Here is a 20346-nt window from a genome sequence, read left to right as displayed (position 1 = left end):
GTTTTATTGAAAAATAATGAGAATCTTAATTTTTCCCATATTCTGTACAATGTCATAATTTTATTAAATTTAATATGCTTATGTCTAAGTGTGAGATTTTCTAATTAAATAATTTGTAGGCACTTAGGAAAAAAAGGAAATGACCTCTGGGATCTGACATGGGTTCACTGAAAATGTTTTCAAATTAAACTACTTCCTATTTTTGATAAAATAATGGCATGCCATAGAAATATGGGCTTTCACAGAATTTTGGCATGAGACAAAACTTTAGTGCCATTTAATACAACACTCTCATTTTACAAAGGAGAAACCAGGGACCTTGTAAGTGAATTTCTTTTTTTTTTTTTTTGGCAAGACAATCAGGGTTAAGTGCAGGGTCACACAACTATTAAGTGTCAAGTTGTCTAAGGCTGGATCAGAATTCAGGTTTTCCTGACTCCAAAGCCAGTGCTCTATCCACTATACCCCATGACTAGCTGGATTTCAAGGACACATTTGATAAAGCATTTCATAATATTTTTGTGGGGAACATGGAAAAATGGGAGCCAAAAGGTTGGAAAGTTAGGTGAATTTGTAGATAAAGAAGCATATTCAAAGAATTAGAAGATTTAAGCAAATCAGGTATGCTACCTAATTCCTAGGTGGCATACAAGCTAATTCACAAACGGTCTTGTATTTATTTTGTATTTATTCTTTTAATACATGTGTGTGTGTTTGTGTGTGTGTGTGTGTGTGTGTGTGTGTGTGTGTGTATTGTCTCCCCCAATAGAATGTAATCTCCTTGGGAGAAAGGATTTTGTTTCATTCTTAGATTGGTATACCAGCACCTAGCACATTGCCTAGTCCCTGGTAGGCATTTTTTGACTGATTAATTGTCTGATTGATAGTAGCTTCCACTGGTATTCTATTCCTGGTCCTGTAACATTAAACATTTTTAATATGTGACTTAGATGAAGACATAAAAAGCATGTTGATCAAATTTGCTGATGACACAAAGCTAAGAAAAATAGCTTAGAAGGAAAAAAGGTAACTAAGAAGTTATTAGTTGCCTGAAACAAGTTTAAACATAAAGATTAAACTTAAAAACCATAAACATGAAGTTCAACATTTAAGTTTTTAAAATCAATTACAAATAGTGTAAAAGATACTTGGTTTAATAGCAGTTAATGTGAAAAAGACCTAGGGATTTTGTTTGACAGAAACCCATTAAGCACCAACAGCATGACCAAAATGACTTTTAAAAAATATAATCTTGGGATGTATGAACAAAAACAGAGTACCTAGAAGAAAAGACTGCATTGTACAAAACTGGAGCATTTCATTCATTTCTTAAGTATCCTTAAACTTTTTTTTAATAAGGCAGTGGGGTGAAATGACTTACCCAAGCTCACATAGCTAATAATTAAGTGTCAGAGGTCAAATTTGAACTCAGATCCTCCTGACTCCAGGGTCAGTGCTCCATCCTCTATGTCACCCAGATGCCCCAAGTATCCTTAAACTTTAAGAAATATTTTGATAAACTAAAGAGCATCCAAAAAAGCATGATGAAGATGATGGCCATTCCAGAAGCCACATTCCATGAAGAACAATTAAAGAAAATGGAAATCTAGAAGCTGGAGAAGGGAGGATAAGTGAAGTGTGATAGTTATCTTCAGATGTCTTGTATAAAGGAGAATGACTTTTTTCAGTGTTGATAGTGAAGGAATAGCATCAGGAATGTACTCTTCCTCCCTAAGGTATTCGTTATCAGTTGAAATGAAGTACAGACCTATAATCAATGGATAGAAACTACAAATCAGTTCAATTTGACTCAATATAGAAGTCTTTTTAATGATTATAGCTACCCAGCAATGGAACTGGATCCCTTGCCAAGAAGTGAGCTCCCTCACCCTGTGAATATTTAAGGTACAAAAGGACTTCTACATGAAGAGAGCCATTCCAAGTCTAAACTTTGATAATTCTAATAACCTATAAACACTTTAGCCCTTTCTGTCAATAAGATAGTCATATTTCCATAGCACCAGGAAACTATGTGACTCTTCATGACAGCACAGCTTCAAGGTCATCAAAAAATCCAATGTGACACTATTAGGGATTAATTACCACCCAGAATTGAAAAGCCCTTTGGGGCTTCTCCCCAAATTCTCACTGGGCTAGTCTAACCTGGCTCCTTCCGTAGGAGTAGCCCAAGCCAAGAGCCCAATTCATTTTGTACTCTACATTCTACCTGACCTGTTATTAGCCAACCTATTGGTGCTCAGCATTGCTTCTCGATTTAAGCCCTTTGAATACTTGGCAGCAGCTGTTGGAATTCTGTCCTGGACAATTCCATCTGTGCCTTTCCTCCTGTTTTACAAAGCAGGTCTAGAAACTTTAGGCTCGTATTTGTTGGTGGATTATCATATTTTGGCACCCCACTGGGCTGCATCTAGATACAAATGGATTCACACATTAGCAAACCATGATAGAACCTGTCCAGAACAAGTCACAAATTTTTTGCTTCCTCTCCTCACTTTGGCCAATACAGGTGGGAATTGTGTGTGTGTGTGTGTGTGTGTGTGTGTGTGTGTGTGTGTGTATCTAGAACATCATTGATTATGTTGCAACATGGCGGAGATATCATTGGCTTGAAGTTGGGAGAAAGCCAGGTTTGAATTCAAGCTCTAATGTGCATTAAATGCATGACTTTGGGCAGGTGCCTTACTCTCTCTACGCCAGTTTCCTCATCTATAACATAGAGTTATAATACTGGCTATTTCTACCTCTCAAGGATGTTGTAGGGAAAGACCTTACACTTAAAACACTACATAAATATTTGTTCAAATTAAGGACAGAGTTTTCTAGCATCTCTCTTTTTCTCCCTATAAGAATTCTAGAAACCACACTATAAGGAATAGTCAAGAAAATTAGGGACCCAGAGGCTAAAGGAGGGAAGTCATAAGTGAAGTGTGAAGGCTGTCTTCAGATATTTGAAGAGCTGCCTTGTGAAAAGGGGAATAATCTTATTCTGTGGTGTCTTATAGCACTCATCTTCAGTTTAAAGCACTCATTTTCAAATGTTTTCATCTCATTATTAGAAATTAGCAACATTGACATTTATATATCTCAGTGTAGACCATATTGAATCAAAAATATCATTGGCTTATAAAGATACTATGTTATGGCATAATTAAATTGTAGCCTTAGATTTTCAGTCTTTTTTACCATCTGGATCCAGGTTTTTCCCCGAGCTGATTGAACATGATTCCCCTTCATGAACTCCATGCTCCAGCCAGACTGTCCTATTTGATGTACACAACATTACATCTCCCACCTCTAAGCCTTCTTTCAGTCCTGGAATACTTTTCTTCCCTACCTCAGCCTCTTAGAATCCCTCACTCCCCTCAAAACCTAACTCCAGTACCACTTCCCATAAGATACCTTTCCTGATTCCCTCAGTTGTCAGTGACCCCATTACTTTGTATTTTTCCTATGTCTTTTTCTAAGTGCATGACCTTACCCCACCCTCATCCCTAGAATGTAAACTCCTTGAGAGTGGTGACTGTTTTATTTTTGTCTTTGGGTACTCTGTGCCTGAATAATAGAAGTTGCTTAATAAATGCTTGATAAATGTCTTTTTTCTCAGAATCAAGTTGAAATATCTTGTTATATATGTTTATTGAGATATTCTGGAAAAGTGATATTTCCTGCTATTGCATCCTGCTACCTAGGATGAGATCTACTTAGGCTATGTCAAGGGAGCCTAGCAATTATTTCATGATCTCTGCCAAACAAGCCAGAGTTACCTACATGGTGATCATCAAATAGGAAAAAAGTCCCCAGAAAAAGACCCACAAATGGATTTCAAAAACCAATATAATAAATAAAACTAAATAATTGACATAAAATACCTTACAAATCCAAAAGCACTCTATCAATAGAAACCATAAGTAATGTTATCATTACTTTATTGTCATTATATCTTTCATGATATTACTAGGAGGTATAGTCAAGGATGAAACTTAGAATAGTTGAGTACCAGAGCTCAAGGTGTCCACTGTGTTTAGCTAAAGTCCACTGATCACGACCTCTAGAGCACTACTCTCATCAGTCCCCTTGTGATGTCTCTATGCATCGCCTATCCCCAAAATGCTGAAATTAGGATAATTCCTACTCCATTTCTTTTTCTTAATAACTTATTAAGAATGACTATTTTTTAGATTCTTTTAGATGAATTGTTTGGTAATGAAAGTTAATAGTTTGTTAAATGAGGCTTTCTAGGCATAGCTTTTCCAATCATTGATTTCTCCATGTCAATGCAATTAAAATTTTATTAAGCAACCTATTGTGTGTGAGACATTGTGCTAGGTATCAGGGATGCAAAGATGGATACACCACAAATACTGCTCTTAAGGAGCTTATAGTGGTAAGAAAATCTGGACAAACTGATTTATCTTAAGAGGCAGTGGAATTAGGGGCAGATAGGTGGCGCAGTGGATAGAGCACCGGCCCTGGAGTCAGGAGTACCTGAGTTCAAATCCAACCTCAGACACTTAATTACCTAGCTGTGTGGCCTTGGGCAAGCCACTTAACCCCATTTGCCTTGCAAAAAAAAAATCTTAAAAAAAGAGGCAGTGGAATTAACAACTATGAACTAGAACTCAGCAGCATTGGGTAAAAAGAAGGAAGGAAGGAAGAAGGAAAAAGGATTTGTTAAGTGGTTACTATGTACAAAGCACTATTCATCACTAGGGGTATAAATAAAAAAAGAAAATAGACTACTTTCAAGAAGCTCACATTCTGATCGGGTTCCCCCTATTTATTCAGCTACAAATCAGATAGAGAAGACTAGAGAAGAGTGGTGGTCCTTAGGGTACAATTGCAAAATAGGTCATGTTACATCTTTTTTACTTTCATTTCCATTGACAAAAACCTACCTCTTTACAATATTAAATCATTGGTCAGTGTCAAGAACTTTGAGGAAGGAAATGCTCCTTTCAGGTCTCCAATAACTGAGCTACAGAGGAGATGGAGGTGTTATAATACCCATAGAAGCAATTGTCAGGTTTAGTCTCCACACAGCTTCCCAAGTTGTGAAGTACAGGACTGGAAGTATAGCTGAATGAAAAGAATGGAGGAAATGTTGCTGTTTCTGTAATACAAGGGCACTGATATCAAATTCAAATAGGAATGGGGGTCACTAAACCATACACCTAAGGTATTTAGATGACTCAGTGGATAGAGCATAGTTTCTGGAGTCAGGAAGAATTATCTTCCTGAGTTTAAATTTGGTTTCAGACACTTTCTAAATAAGTCACTTAACCCAATTTGCCTCAGTTTCCTCATCTATAAAATGAATTGGAGAAGTAAATGGCAAAGCATTCCAATATCTTTACCAAGAAAACCCCAAATGGGTCATGAAGAATTGGACATGGCTGAAAACAGCTGAAGAAACCATCCACAAATATCCCTGCCTGTTGCATAACAAAGAAAACCACATCTTAGCATTATCCAGATTCAATTGTATTTTAACAATTGCATTTTCCTAACATACTTAAGTCTGTTTTGCACCTCTGTTCTAGAATATAAGGTCTGGAGCTGTCTCTATTGAGATCAGAGGGAGGGAATGGTGGTCCTGAAGATGGTGGTAGTTTGACCCATTTGATGTGTGTATGTGGGGTGGGAGGGTTGGGCATATGTATATGAGTATGTGGGTGTGTGAGTTTGTGTGTGGATGTGTGGGATGTGGATATGTGGGCTTATGTGTGGGTGTGTGGGATGTGGATATGTGGGCTTATGTGTGGGTTGTGGGTATGTGGGCTTGTGGGGGGAGGTGTGGGTATGTGGACATGGCTATAACTTACATTCTTAGACTGCTGTTGAGGCAGGGGAGAAGCAATGAAATACTTGTCCTTTGTTATATAAACATCATGTTTCAGAGATAGAACTTGAATCTAAGACCTGCCATATTTCCTCTCATTGCATTAAACCTTAATGATTAAGGTAACAAATATTGTTTGAAATTTATACGAGGGGCAGCTAGGTGGCGCAGTGGATAAAGCATCGGCCCTGGAGTCAGGAGGACCTGGGTTCAAATCCAATCTCAGACACTTAATAATTACGTAGCTTTGTGGCCTTGGGCAAGCCACTTAACCCCATTTGCCTTGCAAAAACCTAAAAAAATAAAAATTAAAAATTAAATTAAAATAAAATGTGAGCTCCCTGAACTCACAAGGGTTTTCTGGCATTTATAGCCTTTGAAATTTATATGAGTCTGGGGCTTGAAAATTACTAAATTTTCTTTGCAATGATATTTAATATAAATGAATTTCATCTGAGTATCATGGCCTTAATTTGTGTCCAAATCTAAATTTAGGAAGCCACTTTTTTGATTTAAATCTTTTTTTAAAAATTTTTTTTCATTTATTTATGGCAATGGGGTTAAGAGTGACTTGCCCAAGGTCACACAGCTAGGTAATTATAAATTGTCTGAGGCTGGATTGGAATTCAGGTCCTCCTGACTCCAGTGCCTATCCACTGTACCACCAGCTGCCTCCTCAATTTAAATCTTAAAGTTCATGGGAATTCATAGCATCCCAGATCAAATGATTGGTCTTTGCCCCTTATTTTTAAAAACATAAAACCTTTATATTAAAGAATGTATGGAGTCTAAAAATGAGTCTTCAAATGGCAGGAAAGTATATATATATATATATATATATATATATATATATATGAATATTACCTAGAAATGTTGAAATCTCATAAGAATCCCCTTTAATATGACAATGTATTGAAAGCATAATGGACTGTTGTGTTTACTGGAATAGTTGAGAAAAAAATAGTTTTAAAATGTGTCAGTCTTTCCTCTATTCAGCTTGGCATTTCATAGCAAGACAAGATTTTATAATAATTAATAACAACATTTCCACTCCTGGGTATTGGGCATTAGTTTTTCAGCCTAGAAATTGACTTTCAAATTTTGTGTCATCCACTAATTTTTTTCCCAATTCAAATTTAAAACTTCATTTTCCTGTACCTATAAGCCCATTTCTTATAGGGGAAGCCTCTTGAGTAAATGATTTCTCCTCAGGAGGTTTTCCCATAGCTTCTCCTTCATTCATGAAGTTTTCCTTGATTCTTGCAAACTCAAAAATTATTTCCTCTCAGATTGTCTTAGAGAAATACTTTAAGACTTCCCCTTAGCCCCTCTCATGTCCTACATTGTACCATACTTATTTGTGTACATATCTTGTCTTTCTATATCATTATCAACTCTGAAAATAAAGATTAACACATTTCATTGAGCATAGTATAGGATGAATAAATATTTCTTGAGGAAAATACATTGAATTCATCATTTTATACCATTCTAGAACCTTTGAAGCTCTTTTATGCCTTTATGGCATGCATGGTACAGTATTGAAATTCTTATCTGACACTAGTTTTGTGGCCAGGTACAAGTCACACATCTGAACCTTATTCTGATTTGTAAAACAGAGATAGTACTACCTGAGTACCTTCCTCCCAGGGCTGTCTTCAGTTGTTTGTTTGTCTTTTACTAAAACTTTTTCATTTTTAACATTCCTTTTTTTCCATTTTGAAATAAAATTTTTTCCTTCTTCCTTATCCTTCCCCATGCATTGTAAAGGCAAGAAATGTGATATCAACTACTTATTTCCACATTATTCTTATTGCAAAAAAGGGCAAGAAAAATGAAGTGAAAAAATATACTTCAATTTGCACTCAGACTGCATCAATTCTCTCACTGGAAGTGGATAGCATTTTCTTTATAAGACCTTCAAAATTGTCTTGGATCATTTTATTGATAGGAATAACTAAGTCTTTCACAGTTGATCATCCTTAGAATAGTGCTATTACTATGATCTCCTGAATCTGCTCATTTCACTTTGCATTCATATAATTCTTCCCAGGGTTTTTGGTGAAATTATCTTGCTCTTCATTTCTTATAGCTCAATGGCATTCCATCAACTATAAATCACAACTTATTCAGCCATCCCCCAATTAATACACATCCCCTTAATTTTCAGTTCTTCACCACCACAATGGAACTTGTATAATTATCTTTGTGTGTGTGTGTGTGTGTGTGTGTGTGTGTGTGTGTGTGTGTGTGTGTATTTCTTTGGGATATGGGCCTTGTGATAATATTTCAGGGAGATAATGTACATAAAGTACATTATCTCAAATGAGAATAATTGGGAAGAAAGGAAAGAAAGAAAGATACTAGGCACAGTACCTTGCATATGATAGTCACCATGTAAATGCTTATTCCTTTCCTCTATAAATTTTGAATTGCTTTAGAAATATCTGTCATTATTCAACAATACATGCTTAGCGGTATTTACGGAACATTAGATAAGTGTTAAAGGAACTATACTCATTTAGTTGGAACTGATCTATTGACTTAAGACAATAGATATCTTATGGTTCCTTTAATGTTGTTTCTTTGTATTAGCATTGTAAGTTACTTTTTCATCATGTTTTTTCCAATTTGGTCATTAATTTTTCCTATTTCTCATTTTCTAACAATTTTGTCAAAATTTTTCAATTTAAAGAAATAAAGGCAAATCTTTTTTCTTAAATAAAATATTGTTGATTTCAAACTATAGAAGTAAATTCCTTTTTAAAAAAATATTTTTAGGTAGTCATGATCATAGGTCTCAATTGTTCTTCAACTTACCCTGCAAGTTTCTAGGGGAAAAGTATTTTATTTGCACAATAGGAGAACATGCTACTGATAACACAAATATGATCTTTGACCTTTATAGCCAAGACCACTTGGCTGTGCCAGGAAAAATTCAGTCCCTATGGATAATGTAGTTTTTCTTTACTTTTGGCAAAGTATGAAAAAAAAGCTTTCACATTAGCAATTTCTGTTGACCTCACTCTAGATGAGTTCACCATCCTAAATTTCATTTTAGCAATCACAATTCTCTTGTCTAATTAATAAAAATTAGATCATTGACTCAGTGTATTGCACTGTACCTTATCATGACACTGTCAGTTACCTTCTAGTCTTTGTCACTTATGGTATTAATCAACTACCATAAAGCTCTCTTTCTACCTACCCAATCCAATTGATTTTGTTATTCTCATTGTTCACCTCTCTTATTTCAATAGAGGAAGTAGCTACATTGTTGAAATCACAGATTTTTTTCCAAAATATTTAGTTAGTACAATTATTTGTTTTACATTTCTAAAATTTTTAACATTCCTTTTAAATTTTGAGTTCCAAATTCTCACCCTACAGCCCCTACTCTGCCATTAAGAAGGCAAGCAATTTGGTATGTGGTGAAAGATTTTAAGAAAAATTTCAAGTAACTTGGGTACAATATATGAAGGAAAGCCTTTTAAGAAAATGTAAGTCTATGTCTCATGTTAAGACACTGCTTATGAACCCTACTAAATCCACTTTTCCCTGAAGTTCATAATCACCTCCTTCCTTTAGAACCACTGGGCTAGGGGATCAGTCTAGATTTTGCCACAGTCTTATATAGCTGGTTCCCTTAAAATATTACTCTTGTGCTTCTCTGTGGCATAATAGAGCCTGGGGATTCAAAGGCATTGCCGAAAGAGCACGAGGTCCTACCAAGTTGGAAATACTTCTAATATAGTCCTAATATAGTCTAATATAGAAATGAATCTTTTTATCACAGCTGTGTCTGAAAGTAAATAATCAAACTAATGAAATTATAGATCTTTTTTTACTCCAAAGTATTGCTACTGAGGTATATCACTGAGATAAATTTAAGAAACTGGTCCAAAATGGTGCAGTGAAAAGAGCATTGGGTTCAAATCCCAAATCCGATACTTAATTGCTTATGACTGTAGGACAGTCACTTAAACTTCCCAGATCTTGTTTTCCTTTTCTGTAAAATGAGATGATTGAACTAAATGACCTCTGATTTCCTTTCCAGCTCTAAATCTTGATCCTGTGTGATCCTTCAAAGAAGGCAGAGATCTAATCTCTCAGTAGAGTAAATCATGTTAACATTTCCCAGAGAATCATACATTTAGAACTGGAAGGGATTTTAAAAGTCACCAGATATAATCCCTTATTTTATAAATAAAAGATGTGAAACACAGAAAAGTTTGATGGTTTGTCCAAGATTATAGTGTCTTAGGTAAAATTTCAACTAGAATCCTCCAGATTCCAGGTCTTGTGCTTGACCCACTAACCAACATCATGTTATCTCATCTTTCTCTTTTCATTTTTTACTTTTTGCGAAAGTTTCCTCAGATCTTCCAAGAGTCCCACATTCTAGGCCCTTGTAGTATTAATGTTTTATAGCAAAGGTTTTATTTTTGTTTCTGCCACAAGTTAATAATTTATTTTCTTTTATATCTTCATTCCTATACTAATATAGTTTTGTAATACTCTTAGCTTTTTCTACAATTTGACTTTGTTCTTTATGTTCCCTGACTAGACTGTGGAAGGTTCTTGAGGACAAGGAAAGGGTCCTTAGTCTTTTTTTATATAATCCTCCTAAACTAGACACATAGGAGATACTCAATAAAACATTTGTTTAATTCATTGATTTGTTCATTAATTAATTAATAACTTGTTGACAACAGTTCCATTTCTCTTCATTTGGGTCAGCATTTTGAGTTTCTTTGGGGGGGGGTGGTTTTGATTTGTTAGGACAAATGGGATTAAATGGATAGATAGATGAATCAATCTAATATTTAGTATGAGCAATGCACTGTGGGGACTGGAAGATGTAACCAAAACATGGGGTATCTCACCCTGCCAAAGTACTCAGAGGACTCAAAACTTTGAGAATTCTTGGTCTATGCTAAGAAACTGCTTTGCTCATTCATGTTACTCTTGGCTATTAATAACTTAATACCCATGTTGTTTTTCTGGTTCTGTTTTCATTTGATAGAGTTGGGTTTAAAATAAATGTTCCTATGGGAGTGGCTAGGTGGCACAGTGGAGAAAGCACCAGCCCTGGAGTCAGGAGTACCTGAGTTCAAATCCAGCCTCAGACACTTAATAATTACCTAGCTGTATGGCCTTGGGCAAGCCACTTAACCCCCATTGCCTTGCAAAAACCTAAAAAAAAAAAATAAGATAAAATAAAATAAATGCTGCTGGCTCAGATCTCATGAAGCAAAGTGATTGGTGGAGTGGGTCAAGCTGTTTGTTGTGTGGCCCACATATAGCAATGAGCTGCATATCTTAACTAAAAGAAGTTTTCTAGAAAGTTTTTCCATAGTGAAACACAATAAAAAAAAAAAACCAGGGATTTTTTCCCCCTAAAAGTCCAAGAGGTGTTTATTCCTCTTTTGGAAAAATGCAAAGAGATGTAAGAGAGCATGTGGACTGTGAGAATTTCATTACCAAAGTTTAGATCACTATCACTACTGTTGTGTCCCCAGATCCCTGGACAACTATCTCTTTATTATAAATCTTGGCATTGTAGCTGAATTGTGTACCCTTCCAGTTTTATTTTTAAAACTGCAACAATTCTTGAATGTAGATAAAATGTTCATTACCCAGGAGTCATATGCTTTGCTAGCACTAGCCAAGACAGACAATCCCTTTTTAGCATATTCTAGATATTCCCACGCACCATTCACCTTGACAGGATATAAATTGTTCATTGTATGTTATACTAAATGAATCAATATCCAGTGATGCTGAGAGAATATGGTCAGATAATGAAAGATAGCAGTGGAATTCTGCTGGAACACTTTGCACTCTGCCCAATCATACTAACAGCTAAGACAAAATTGCATGGATTTGGATATCTGCTCTCAGTAGCCGTTTAAGTATTGTTCTTGAGTTGGGTGATTTCATTTCATTAAGTATTTGCATGCTAATGGAAAGCTAAAGTTACAAATCTACTGTTGTGAGTGATGGCCAACCACTCCCCTTCAGTCCTTGTGTTTACTGCCATACTCACCCACTTTGCATTGGCATTTCGCAGAGAGAGGTTTAAATGCCTTCAGCTGCAATAACCCAAATCCAAATTGAGATGAATAATGAACTTAATTTTCCGTAAAGAGACTCTGTTTGGCTTTTCATCTAATAAGGTAAGTTGACAACAATTCTGGGTGGTGGGAGGGAAAGAAATGTGGTCTTTGTGATCGAATCTCAAACAAATGTTTTTTTTTTTCCTATTCATTCTGGAGTTAATTTCATGTAGGTGAACCTGGGGTGTGCAGTATGATAAAACCTATAACTATATATCGGTTTATTTTCTTTGCATGCATAGTCAGACTATAAGACAACCAAGGGGTGGGGGGGAGAAGGAAGTCTAGCTTTTCTAACCAGAAAAATGTCTAAATAAAATTTACCATGAAAAACAGGATAATGAATAGTATATTTTATCACCTTGAGAACAAAGTGAAATTAGAGATCAGAGTATTTACCAATGGAACAAAGGCAGGTAAAATCATTTAAGGTATAAGATCCTACTGGGGTTTGCACGATCTGTTGCAAGCTGATTTACATTTAATTCAATTTAAAGAGAGCAGGAAAAAAACATACTAAGTGTTGTGGTCTTCTGACTTGCTAGGAAGACATTTCATTCCTGGATATGTGAAATTAGAATCAAAAGTAATATGTTTCCATTGCTAAAATTATTCCATGGCCTTTGCTATCCAGGTTTTGTTATGTAAAATTGTATTTTTTCTTTAATTTTAGCAGCATGCTATTAACTATTGAATTGGGATTCTTGTTGTTTAGCACTGTGTTGATTACCAGTTTTGTAATGAATGAAAACCACAAGAAAAAAACCTACTTGGCTGTTGAAGTTCATAGAGTTAAAACATGCCAAGTTGCTTAGTCCCATAGTACCACTATTCCTACTGATTTGACCAAACAAATTCTCAGAAAATAAAGGGGTGGACCAATTGCTGGACTGACTTCTCTTTGCATTGTAGTTTCTGTTCAGTGTGAGAGAAAGAATGGGTTTATTTCAGTCACATCAGAGCCCAGATTTCCGGAAGCTAGAAAAAGCTGGGAGAGCTAGCAAAACATTGTAGAAGATTTTCTTTAGCCAAGAGTGATAATAATTAAAATTTTTAAAAAGGAAGGTGGCTGATTCGACTCACAGGTATTCTGGGCTCATTGCCATGCAATTTAAAAATCAATGCCTCTCCTACTCATTCCACAAGTAGGTGACCTGAAAAGATAGCTCACTGTGTCCATTCTGAAACAGGAAGAGCTTGTGGAAAACCTGGGAAAATAGAAAGGATTCAAATTTTCCCCAATCCTAGTTTTCCCACTTGCCCGTTTGTGTGTGTTTTTCTCTGTGTGTATATGTGTGTGTGTGTGTGTGTGTGTGTGTGTGTATGAGTGTGTGTATGACTGAAATCTATGGCAGCTCTGGTGTTTTTTTTTTACTGGAAGAAGGTTATATTTTAAAGTCATTGTCAGATGATTATTAAAAACTCAAATGATTAATGGGAAAGAAATCAACTTTTATTTTACCCATTTGGAATGGGTCCTCTTAGGAGCTGACTAGGTTAGTGAAAAGTCATAGAAAAATATCCATTTCTAAAAATTTCTTAAAATATTTAAAATGTCACTATTTTTAAAGAATCTTTGAAAAGGAAATTGTAATATTTAAAATGGAAGTGTAAAATCTTATGTGTTGGTTTTAACATAAACATTTGTGAAATTAAACACATTTTATTTCAATATTGTTTAATTTTTTCAAACAGAATCTTTGTTTTGGAGGTCCCTCAACTATCATCTAACCCAGTCTCGAACCAGTGTGTTTGTGTATATATTGAATATATATGCATGAGTTTGTATGAATTTGTGTGCATATATATGTATATATACATATATGAGTTTATAAGCCAAATGGTCATCTAATCTCTGCTTAAAGTTCTTCACTGACAGGAAGCTCATTGAAAGAATGTACCACTTTTGTAAATTCCTAATCCTTTAAAAAGTTTTTCCTTATGTGTCTTCCCAAAGACAAACAGAACAAATCATACTTTTCTTCTACATGAAGCCTTCAATAATTTAAAGATTTTAATCATCTTCCCTCCCCAACTCCCAGGCCAGTCTTCTCTTCTCCAGGCTAAATGTCCTCAATTCCTTTGATCAATCGTAGTTAATGTTTCCGCCACATCCAGGTCACTCTCCTCTAGATACAGTACAATTTACCTGTTACTCTTCTAAAATAAAGCTCCCAGTATGGTACATCCTTCTCTTAATATGGACTGACTAGGCTGGAGTACAGCAGGATGGAAGCTCCTTCACCCCCTCTTAACACTATATTTCTGTTAATGTAGCTTGAGATGACAATCACTATTTTGACTGCTATCTCACAAGACAGAGTCATGTTGAGCATGAAGTCCCTTAACACTGAGGTCTTTTTTGCAACAACTCCTTGCTTTGCTTTCTTGTCATTTATCCCTCATCTTGTACTTATACAACTTATACGACTGATTTTAGCATAAAACCCAAACATATGCTTATTCCCATTAAATTTGATATTTAACTTCATTCTACAATTTCTTCCTTTTGAAATCTTTTTGGCTACCCTCAGCTTTGTGTCATTCACAAATAATAATAGCATCTTAAGGTTTGCACTTTAAGGTTTGCAAATAACTTTAAAAATTTTATCTCATTTTTATCTTCATAGCAATCCTGGAAAAAATTATCATCACCATTTTGCAAATGAGAAAACTGAGGCAGCAGAGGTTAAGTGAGTTGACCAGGTAGTAATTGTTTGGGGCCATACACTATGGAGGATGGCTGAGGTAACTGAATCATGGGATCTCTTACCCTGCCAAAGAACTCAGATGACTTCAAAAGTTTGAGAGTCTATGCTAAGATACTGTTTTGTTCAGTCATCAGATGGAGGAAGTAAAAGAAAGGAGAGAATTTGTAACTGAAAAGAAAAAGAATTTTAAATGTCTCTCTGCTTTAAATTTTTCAATCAAAAATTATGTGAAACTTTTTCAAATCCCTTACTAAAATTCAAATGTGTGATTTTCACAATAGTCCCCTAATTTACTAAACTTATCAAAATAAGAAATGAAGGGGCAACTAGGTGGTGCAGTGGATAGAGCACTGACCTTAGAGTCAGGAGGACCAAGTTCAAATCTAGCCTCAGACACTTAATAATTACCTAGCTGTGTGACCTTGGGCAAGTCACTAAACCCCATTGCCTTTGCAAAAAAAAAATAGGAAATGAAATCAATCTGATATGAATCATTCTCATTAAACCTATGCTAATTTGCAAGTAATCACTTTATGCCAAAAATGGTCCCTTAAATAGTCCAATCTACTGATTTTATCACAAATTGACATCAAACTCATTGATCTATAGTTTGAATTAACTGCCTTTTCCCTTTCAAAAATCAGGAAAAGATTTCCAAGTCCATAGTATTTATTTGATTCTCCAAAATTTCCCAAAAATCAGTAATAGAGGATGACTTTCATAAGTTCATTAAGTGACTCAGGATGTAAATCATCCCAGTCTAGTTACTTTTCAAGTGACTTCTGGTCATAATTCAAGAGAGGTTCCATGTTTGATTTTTTTTAGTCCTACAAAAATGGAAGAGTGCTAGTGAATGTTTAGCATTAGGTGCTCTCATTCCCTACCCCCCACAAAAAAAACTATGCATGACATGCTTTTAAGTTTAATTGAATTATTATTTTCTCCATCACATCCTTAAGTCTAAATAATTGACAAAACAAAAAAATCAAACCCTGATTTGTAATGTTTGCCAATTTGAAAATTTAACAATCACTTCTCTTCAACTGGTTCAGACTCCAAAGACATCCATTTGGTTTAAAGCATGTGCCCTTTTGATAAATGGATAGATACTGAATGCTTTCTGTGTTGACTAATTGGAGAAAATTCAAGAAATTCATTTCCTCTCCACTCAAATGTAAACAATGTTTTTTATTAATAATGACTATCTTAAGATGACAGCTTGTTAACTCCTTAGCAACCTTATGACAGACCTATAATATTCTATATAATTACTCCTGACCTGACAGAGAAAAAAATGAATCTTTGCTTAGCCATGATCCTAAAAGTAGACAAATGTTCTGTAAAGTCCTTGGTCTTTTTCACCTTCTTACCCATTAACTTTGTCCAGTGTTTTCAATTAACCCAAGACATTTAATTGCTGAAGAAGCTCATCTTTTTAGCACCAATATTATTTTTTGCTGTATAAATCCAAATCACAGAATACCACTGTCTCAGAAGAATCATAATTATAGGTGACCCACATAGCAATGGACAGATTCATGGTAAGTGTAAGTAGGCTGAAGTAATCATTAAAAATGTATACACAATGGGGCAGCTAGGTGGCACAGTGGATAGAGCACCAACCCTGGAGTCAGGAGTACCTGAGTTCAAATCTGACCTCAGACACTTAATAATTGCCTAGCTGTGTGGCCTTGGGCAAGCCACTTAACCCCATTGCCCTGCAAAAAAAAAAAAAAAACCTAAAAAATGTACACATAAGAAATAGATTTTTAAAACATTAAAAGACATCTATGACCAAAAAAGGAAAGAAAATGGGAAGTGAAAAATAATAGATCAACATAGAAGCATAGCAAATAGTTCAGTGTTAGACACAGAAAATAAAAGAATCTCCAGTCTACTGGAGAAATTTTCTATGGAGGATTTAAAGAAAGATATTGTACACAATTGAACACAAGAATTGAACACAATGAACAGGCATGGATGGACAATGATATGCATCTGGGGAGGGAATATCCACAAGGATAAGATAATGGACCCATCAAAACTTGTACATACACCTTCCTCAGACAACTTGCTTTGTGAAGCATAGTATTGCTTATTTCTAACATTCAATCAGATTCTTTTTCTAAGCTTTTTTTTCTGATAAGTGTTTTTCCTTATGTTACGTGGTCATGTTCTCCTGCTTCCTTCTGGGGGAGCCTTCTATCCTAGCTTTCTCCTTAACAAAATTATCTGGAGTTCTTTCTTTTCCATTGTTTTTCCCCTACAGATCAGAATAGTACTTTTGTTTTATTTTGATTTGTCTTATTTTTCTGGTATTGTTCTACAGTTACTATGTCAGCAATGTTTTAGCCTTTAGGTATTGGTCTCCAATGTTTCTCAGCTTGGGGGGGGGGAGAATATTGGGGGGGGAAGAGAGCTTAATTGGCTCTATTAATGAAAAAAACCAAATTGCCACAAGTTGCCACTGAGCCCCATAATCATCTTGGAAATGATTCAGTGAAATAAATATTCAGAAGTAAAGCTGAAAAAGGAGTTTGCAATATGTCTTTCAAATATTTCCCAGGTCTACTTCTTCTGAGTATTTTCTCCCCTAAATATTTTTGACCTGGACCAGTGATTTCACAATGCTAGCATGGAAACTCTAACCACCTACTAAGAATAATGTAGTATCTTAGAGAGTTGTCTAGGAAACTGAAAAATTAAGGGACTTGTCCATTGTTGCACAGGTACATGGGTCAGAGGCAGGATTTGAATCCAGGTTTTCTTGATTCTAAGGTCAGACCTCTATCCACTACCAACTGTCTCTATGCTCTCAAAAAATAATTTGGATTGAAAAATTACACAATGTGTGTTATTCAGGAAGCTAATACTATAAAGAAGATAATGTAGTAATACAGCAGGTTAAATGGATTACCACAGGATTTTTTCCAGTGCTAATATGTCATTGGCAAGCTTTAAGAGAAATACTATGTGATGTGATAAAAAAAAAATTATTGTGTTTTTAAGGGAAAAAATGAGTTATATAAAGATATTAAATGATGAATCATATTTATGGGGGAGGGGTGGGAGTACTTTCAAGGAGCTCAGTAGGGTACATAAGTACTGACCATAGGTGAGAAATTGGTTAAAGGAATTTCTTGCTCGAAATCCAGGCGTCTTGCTGAACATAAGTTCACGTGGTTTTGAAAAGAATCATTTTTTACCAAAACCTAATAAAGATTCTATTTGAGCAGAAGAGGATATCACATCTTCAGAATAATTCAATCTTGAAATGGAGGTAAAAATCAAGGCTAGAGGAGGAGGCAGTCACATTGTCTGACCATGCCTCTTGTCTTTGTGATTGATTTCATAACATCCAATGTAAAATTTTACATCCATCCCTATTAAAATTTTATCATATTAGAGTCATTCTAGTCTTTTAGCCTGCCAAAATATCAGGTTGTTTTTTTTTGGGGGGGGGGAGGTCTTGACTCTAATGAGAACTAGTTCATGTTAGTCTTTGCAAGGTTTTATGAAATCTGCATTTTCATAATTTCTTACAGAACAATAGAGAGCTTCACTTGAGTGAGGAAAATCTGAGTTTGAATTGTATCTCAGGTACTGACTAGCTGAGTGACCTTGCTCAGAGTGCTTAACCTCTGCCTCAGTTTTCCCATCTTTATCACTTTGTAATCGTTATATAAAATAAAGACAAAGATAATACCTGCCTTCCAGAGTTATTGTGAGAATTCAGTGAGATTGTTGTTGTTCAGTCATTTTTTTACTTGAACCAATTCTTCATAACTTCATTGGGGGTTTTCTTAGCAAAGATACCAAAGTGGTTTGCCATTGATTCTTTGGCTCATATTACAGATGAGAAAATAGGGTTAAGTGAGTTGCCCAGGATCACACAGCTAGAAAGTGTCTGAGGGCAGATTTGAACTCATGAAGATGGGTCTTCCCAACTCTGGGTCCACCATTCTATCCAGTGCACCTCCCAACGCAGCTAGGTGGGTTGTCACACAGGGTCACACAGTTGTTAAGTGTCTAAGGCTAAATTTTTAATTCATGTTTTCCTGACTCCAGATATATCACCCTTTCTGTCAAGGAGTAGCTCATTCTATTCATCAGTGTGTTGTAAGGAAAAAACGTTTGGACTTGGAATCAAGAGAACTGACTTTGATTCCCAGATATGGCAATTATTAGTTGTCTGATCTTAACTGGCCAACTCATTTAACCTCAGGTTCTTCATTTGTAAAATTTGTAAAAGTCTTTTAAGCTCTAAATCTATGATTCTAAATCTATTATTCCACCATTCAGTGAGATAAGATGTAAAAATCTTCAAACTTTCAAATGCTATATACATTATAGGTATTATTTTTTAACCAGTGTGTGTTAGATGTTTCCCATTTTTGTACTATCTTCAGACTTGTAAAGTGGGCTATTTGTTCTCTTATTTAAGTCACTGATAATGGTTAAATGATTAAGGACCAAGCACAGACCCCTGGGCCACTGGTATAGAGACCTCCCTCCAAATTGATCCTGACTCATCAATCATTATTTTTTCATCTAATCATTCTATCAATTCTGAATCTATAGAGTGAGATAATTTATCCCATATATCTGTATCTTGCCCTCAATTCTAATATGAAAGATTTTGTTAAACACCTTGCTAAAAGCAAGGAATAATGTGTCTGTCTAGAAATGCTATCTGTGACATACACAACATTAATTTTAGACAGGTTAGGCTGGTTTCTCTTTAAAATAGAAGAGAAGCCAGTCTTAGGATTCCATTGTTCTATTCTATTAAAATTAGTGAAATAATGATAATTAATAAATAATATGTTAAATAATTAAAATAACAAAACAGAATTAAAGTTTGGGCTATTGGCATGGTTTCCTGATTATCTTAGGGATAAAAAAAATACAGTCTATGAAAAGCTGGTTCTCCTCAAATTTGTTGAAATTCCATAATGCTGATAAGTTGCTTTTTTGTTTTGCTTTGTTTTGGCTAGGCATTATGACCATAGCAAACGTAGTAGGGAATTTTATCTACCTGAATCAGTGATTATATTATTTTAACATCTTTTATTACTTTTTCACATAAATGTATTTATTTTTCCAATACATGAAAGATAGTTGTCAACATTCTTTTTTGGTAACATTTTGAGTTTCATAGTTTGTTTCTTCTCTCCCTTCTCTCCTACCTCCCCTTGACACAGAATTATAACAAGTATGACTATGTTAAACATATTGCCATATTAGTCATGTTATGAAAGAAGAATCAGAACAAACGGGAAAAACCTTGACAGGGGAAAAAACCTAAAACATAAAATTGAAAATAGTACACCCTAGTCTGCTTTCAGACTACATAATTCTTTCTCTGGATGTGGATAGCATTTTCCCTCACAAGTTCCTTAGAATTGTCTTTGATCATTGTACCACTGAGAAGAGCTAAGTCTATCAGAGTTGATCATTTCAGCAATGTTGTTTTAATGTATATCATGAGCTCCTGGTTTTAATTATTTCACTCAGTATCAGTTCATGATAGCCTTTCCAAGGTTTTATGAGATCTGCATTTTCATAATTTCTTACAGAACAATAGTATACTATCACATTCGTATACCACAAATTGTTCAACCATTCCCCAATTAATGGGCATCCCTTCAGTTTC

At 35.2% G+C, this 20346-nt stretch overlaps 1 protein-coding gene across 7 annotated transcripts in view; it reads left to right on the top strand.

Annotated features, from left to right (window-relative positions):
• DLGAP1 (DLG associated protein 1) overlaps positions 1 to 20346 on the top strand; it is a 782098-nt gene that overhangs the window by 395892 nt on the left and 365860 nt on the right. For 2 of the 7 annotated variants that reach the window (XM_074203986.1, XM_074203984.1), the window contains exon 2: positions 5813 to 5818. The exons of 4 other annotated variants lie outside the window; for them this stretch is intronic. In XM_074203986.1, coding sequence (XP_074060087.1) covers positions 5813 to 5818 — 6 coding nt within the window. Of the gene's footprint in view, positions 1 to 5812; positions 5819 to 11375; positions 12040 to 20346 lie in introns of those variants that run through there. One more of the 7 variants, XM_074203982.1, reaches the window with a different exon arrangement.

The sequence above is a fragment of the Macrotis lagotis genome, chromosome X, assembly GCF_037893015.1.
Source record: "Macrotis lagotis isolate mMagLag1 chromosome X, bilby.v1.9.chrom.fasta, whole genome shotgun sequence".
Classification (NCBI taxonomy): domain Eukaryota; kingdom Metazoa; phylum Chordata; class Mammalia; order Peramelemorphia; family Peramelidae; genus Macrotis; species Macrotis lagotis.
This window is presented reverse-complemented; position numbering and strand designations above follow the sequence as displayed.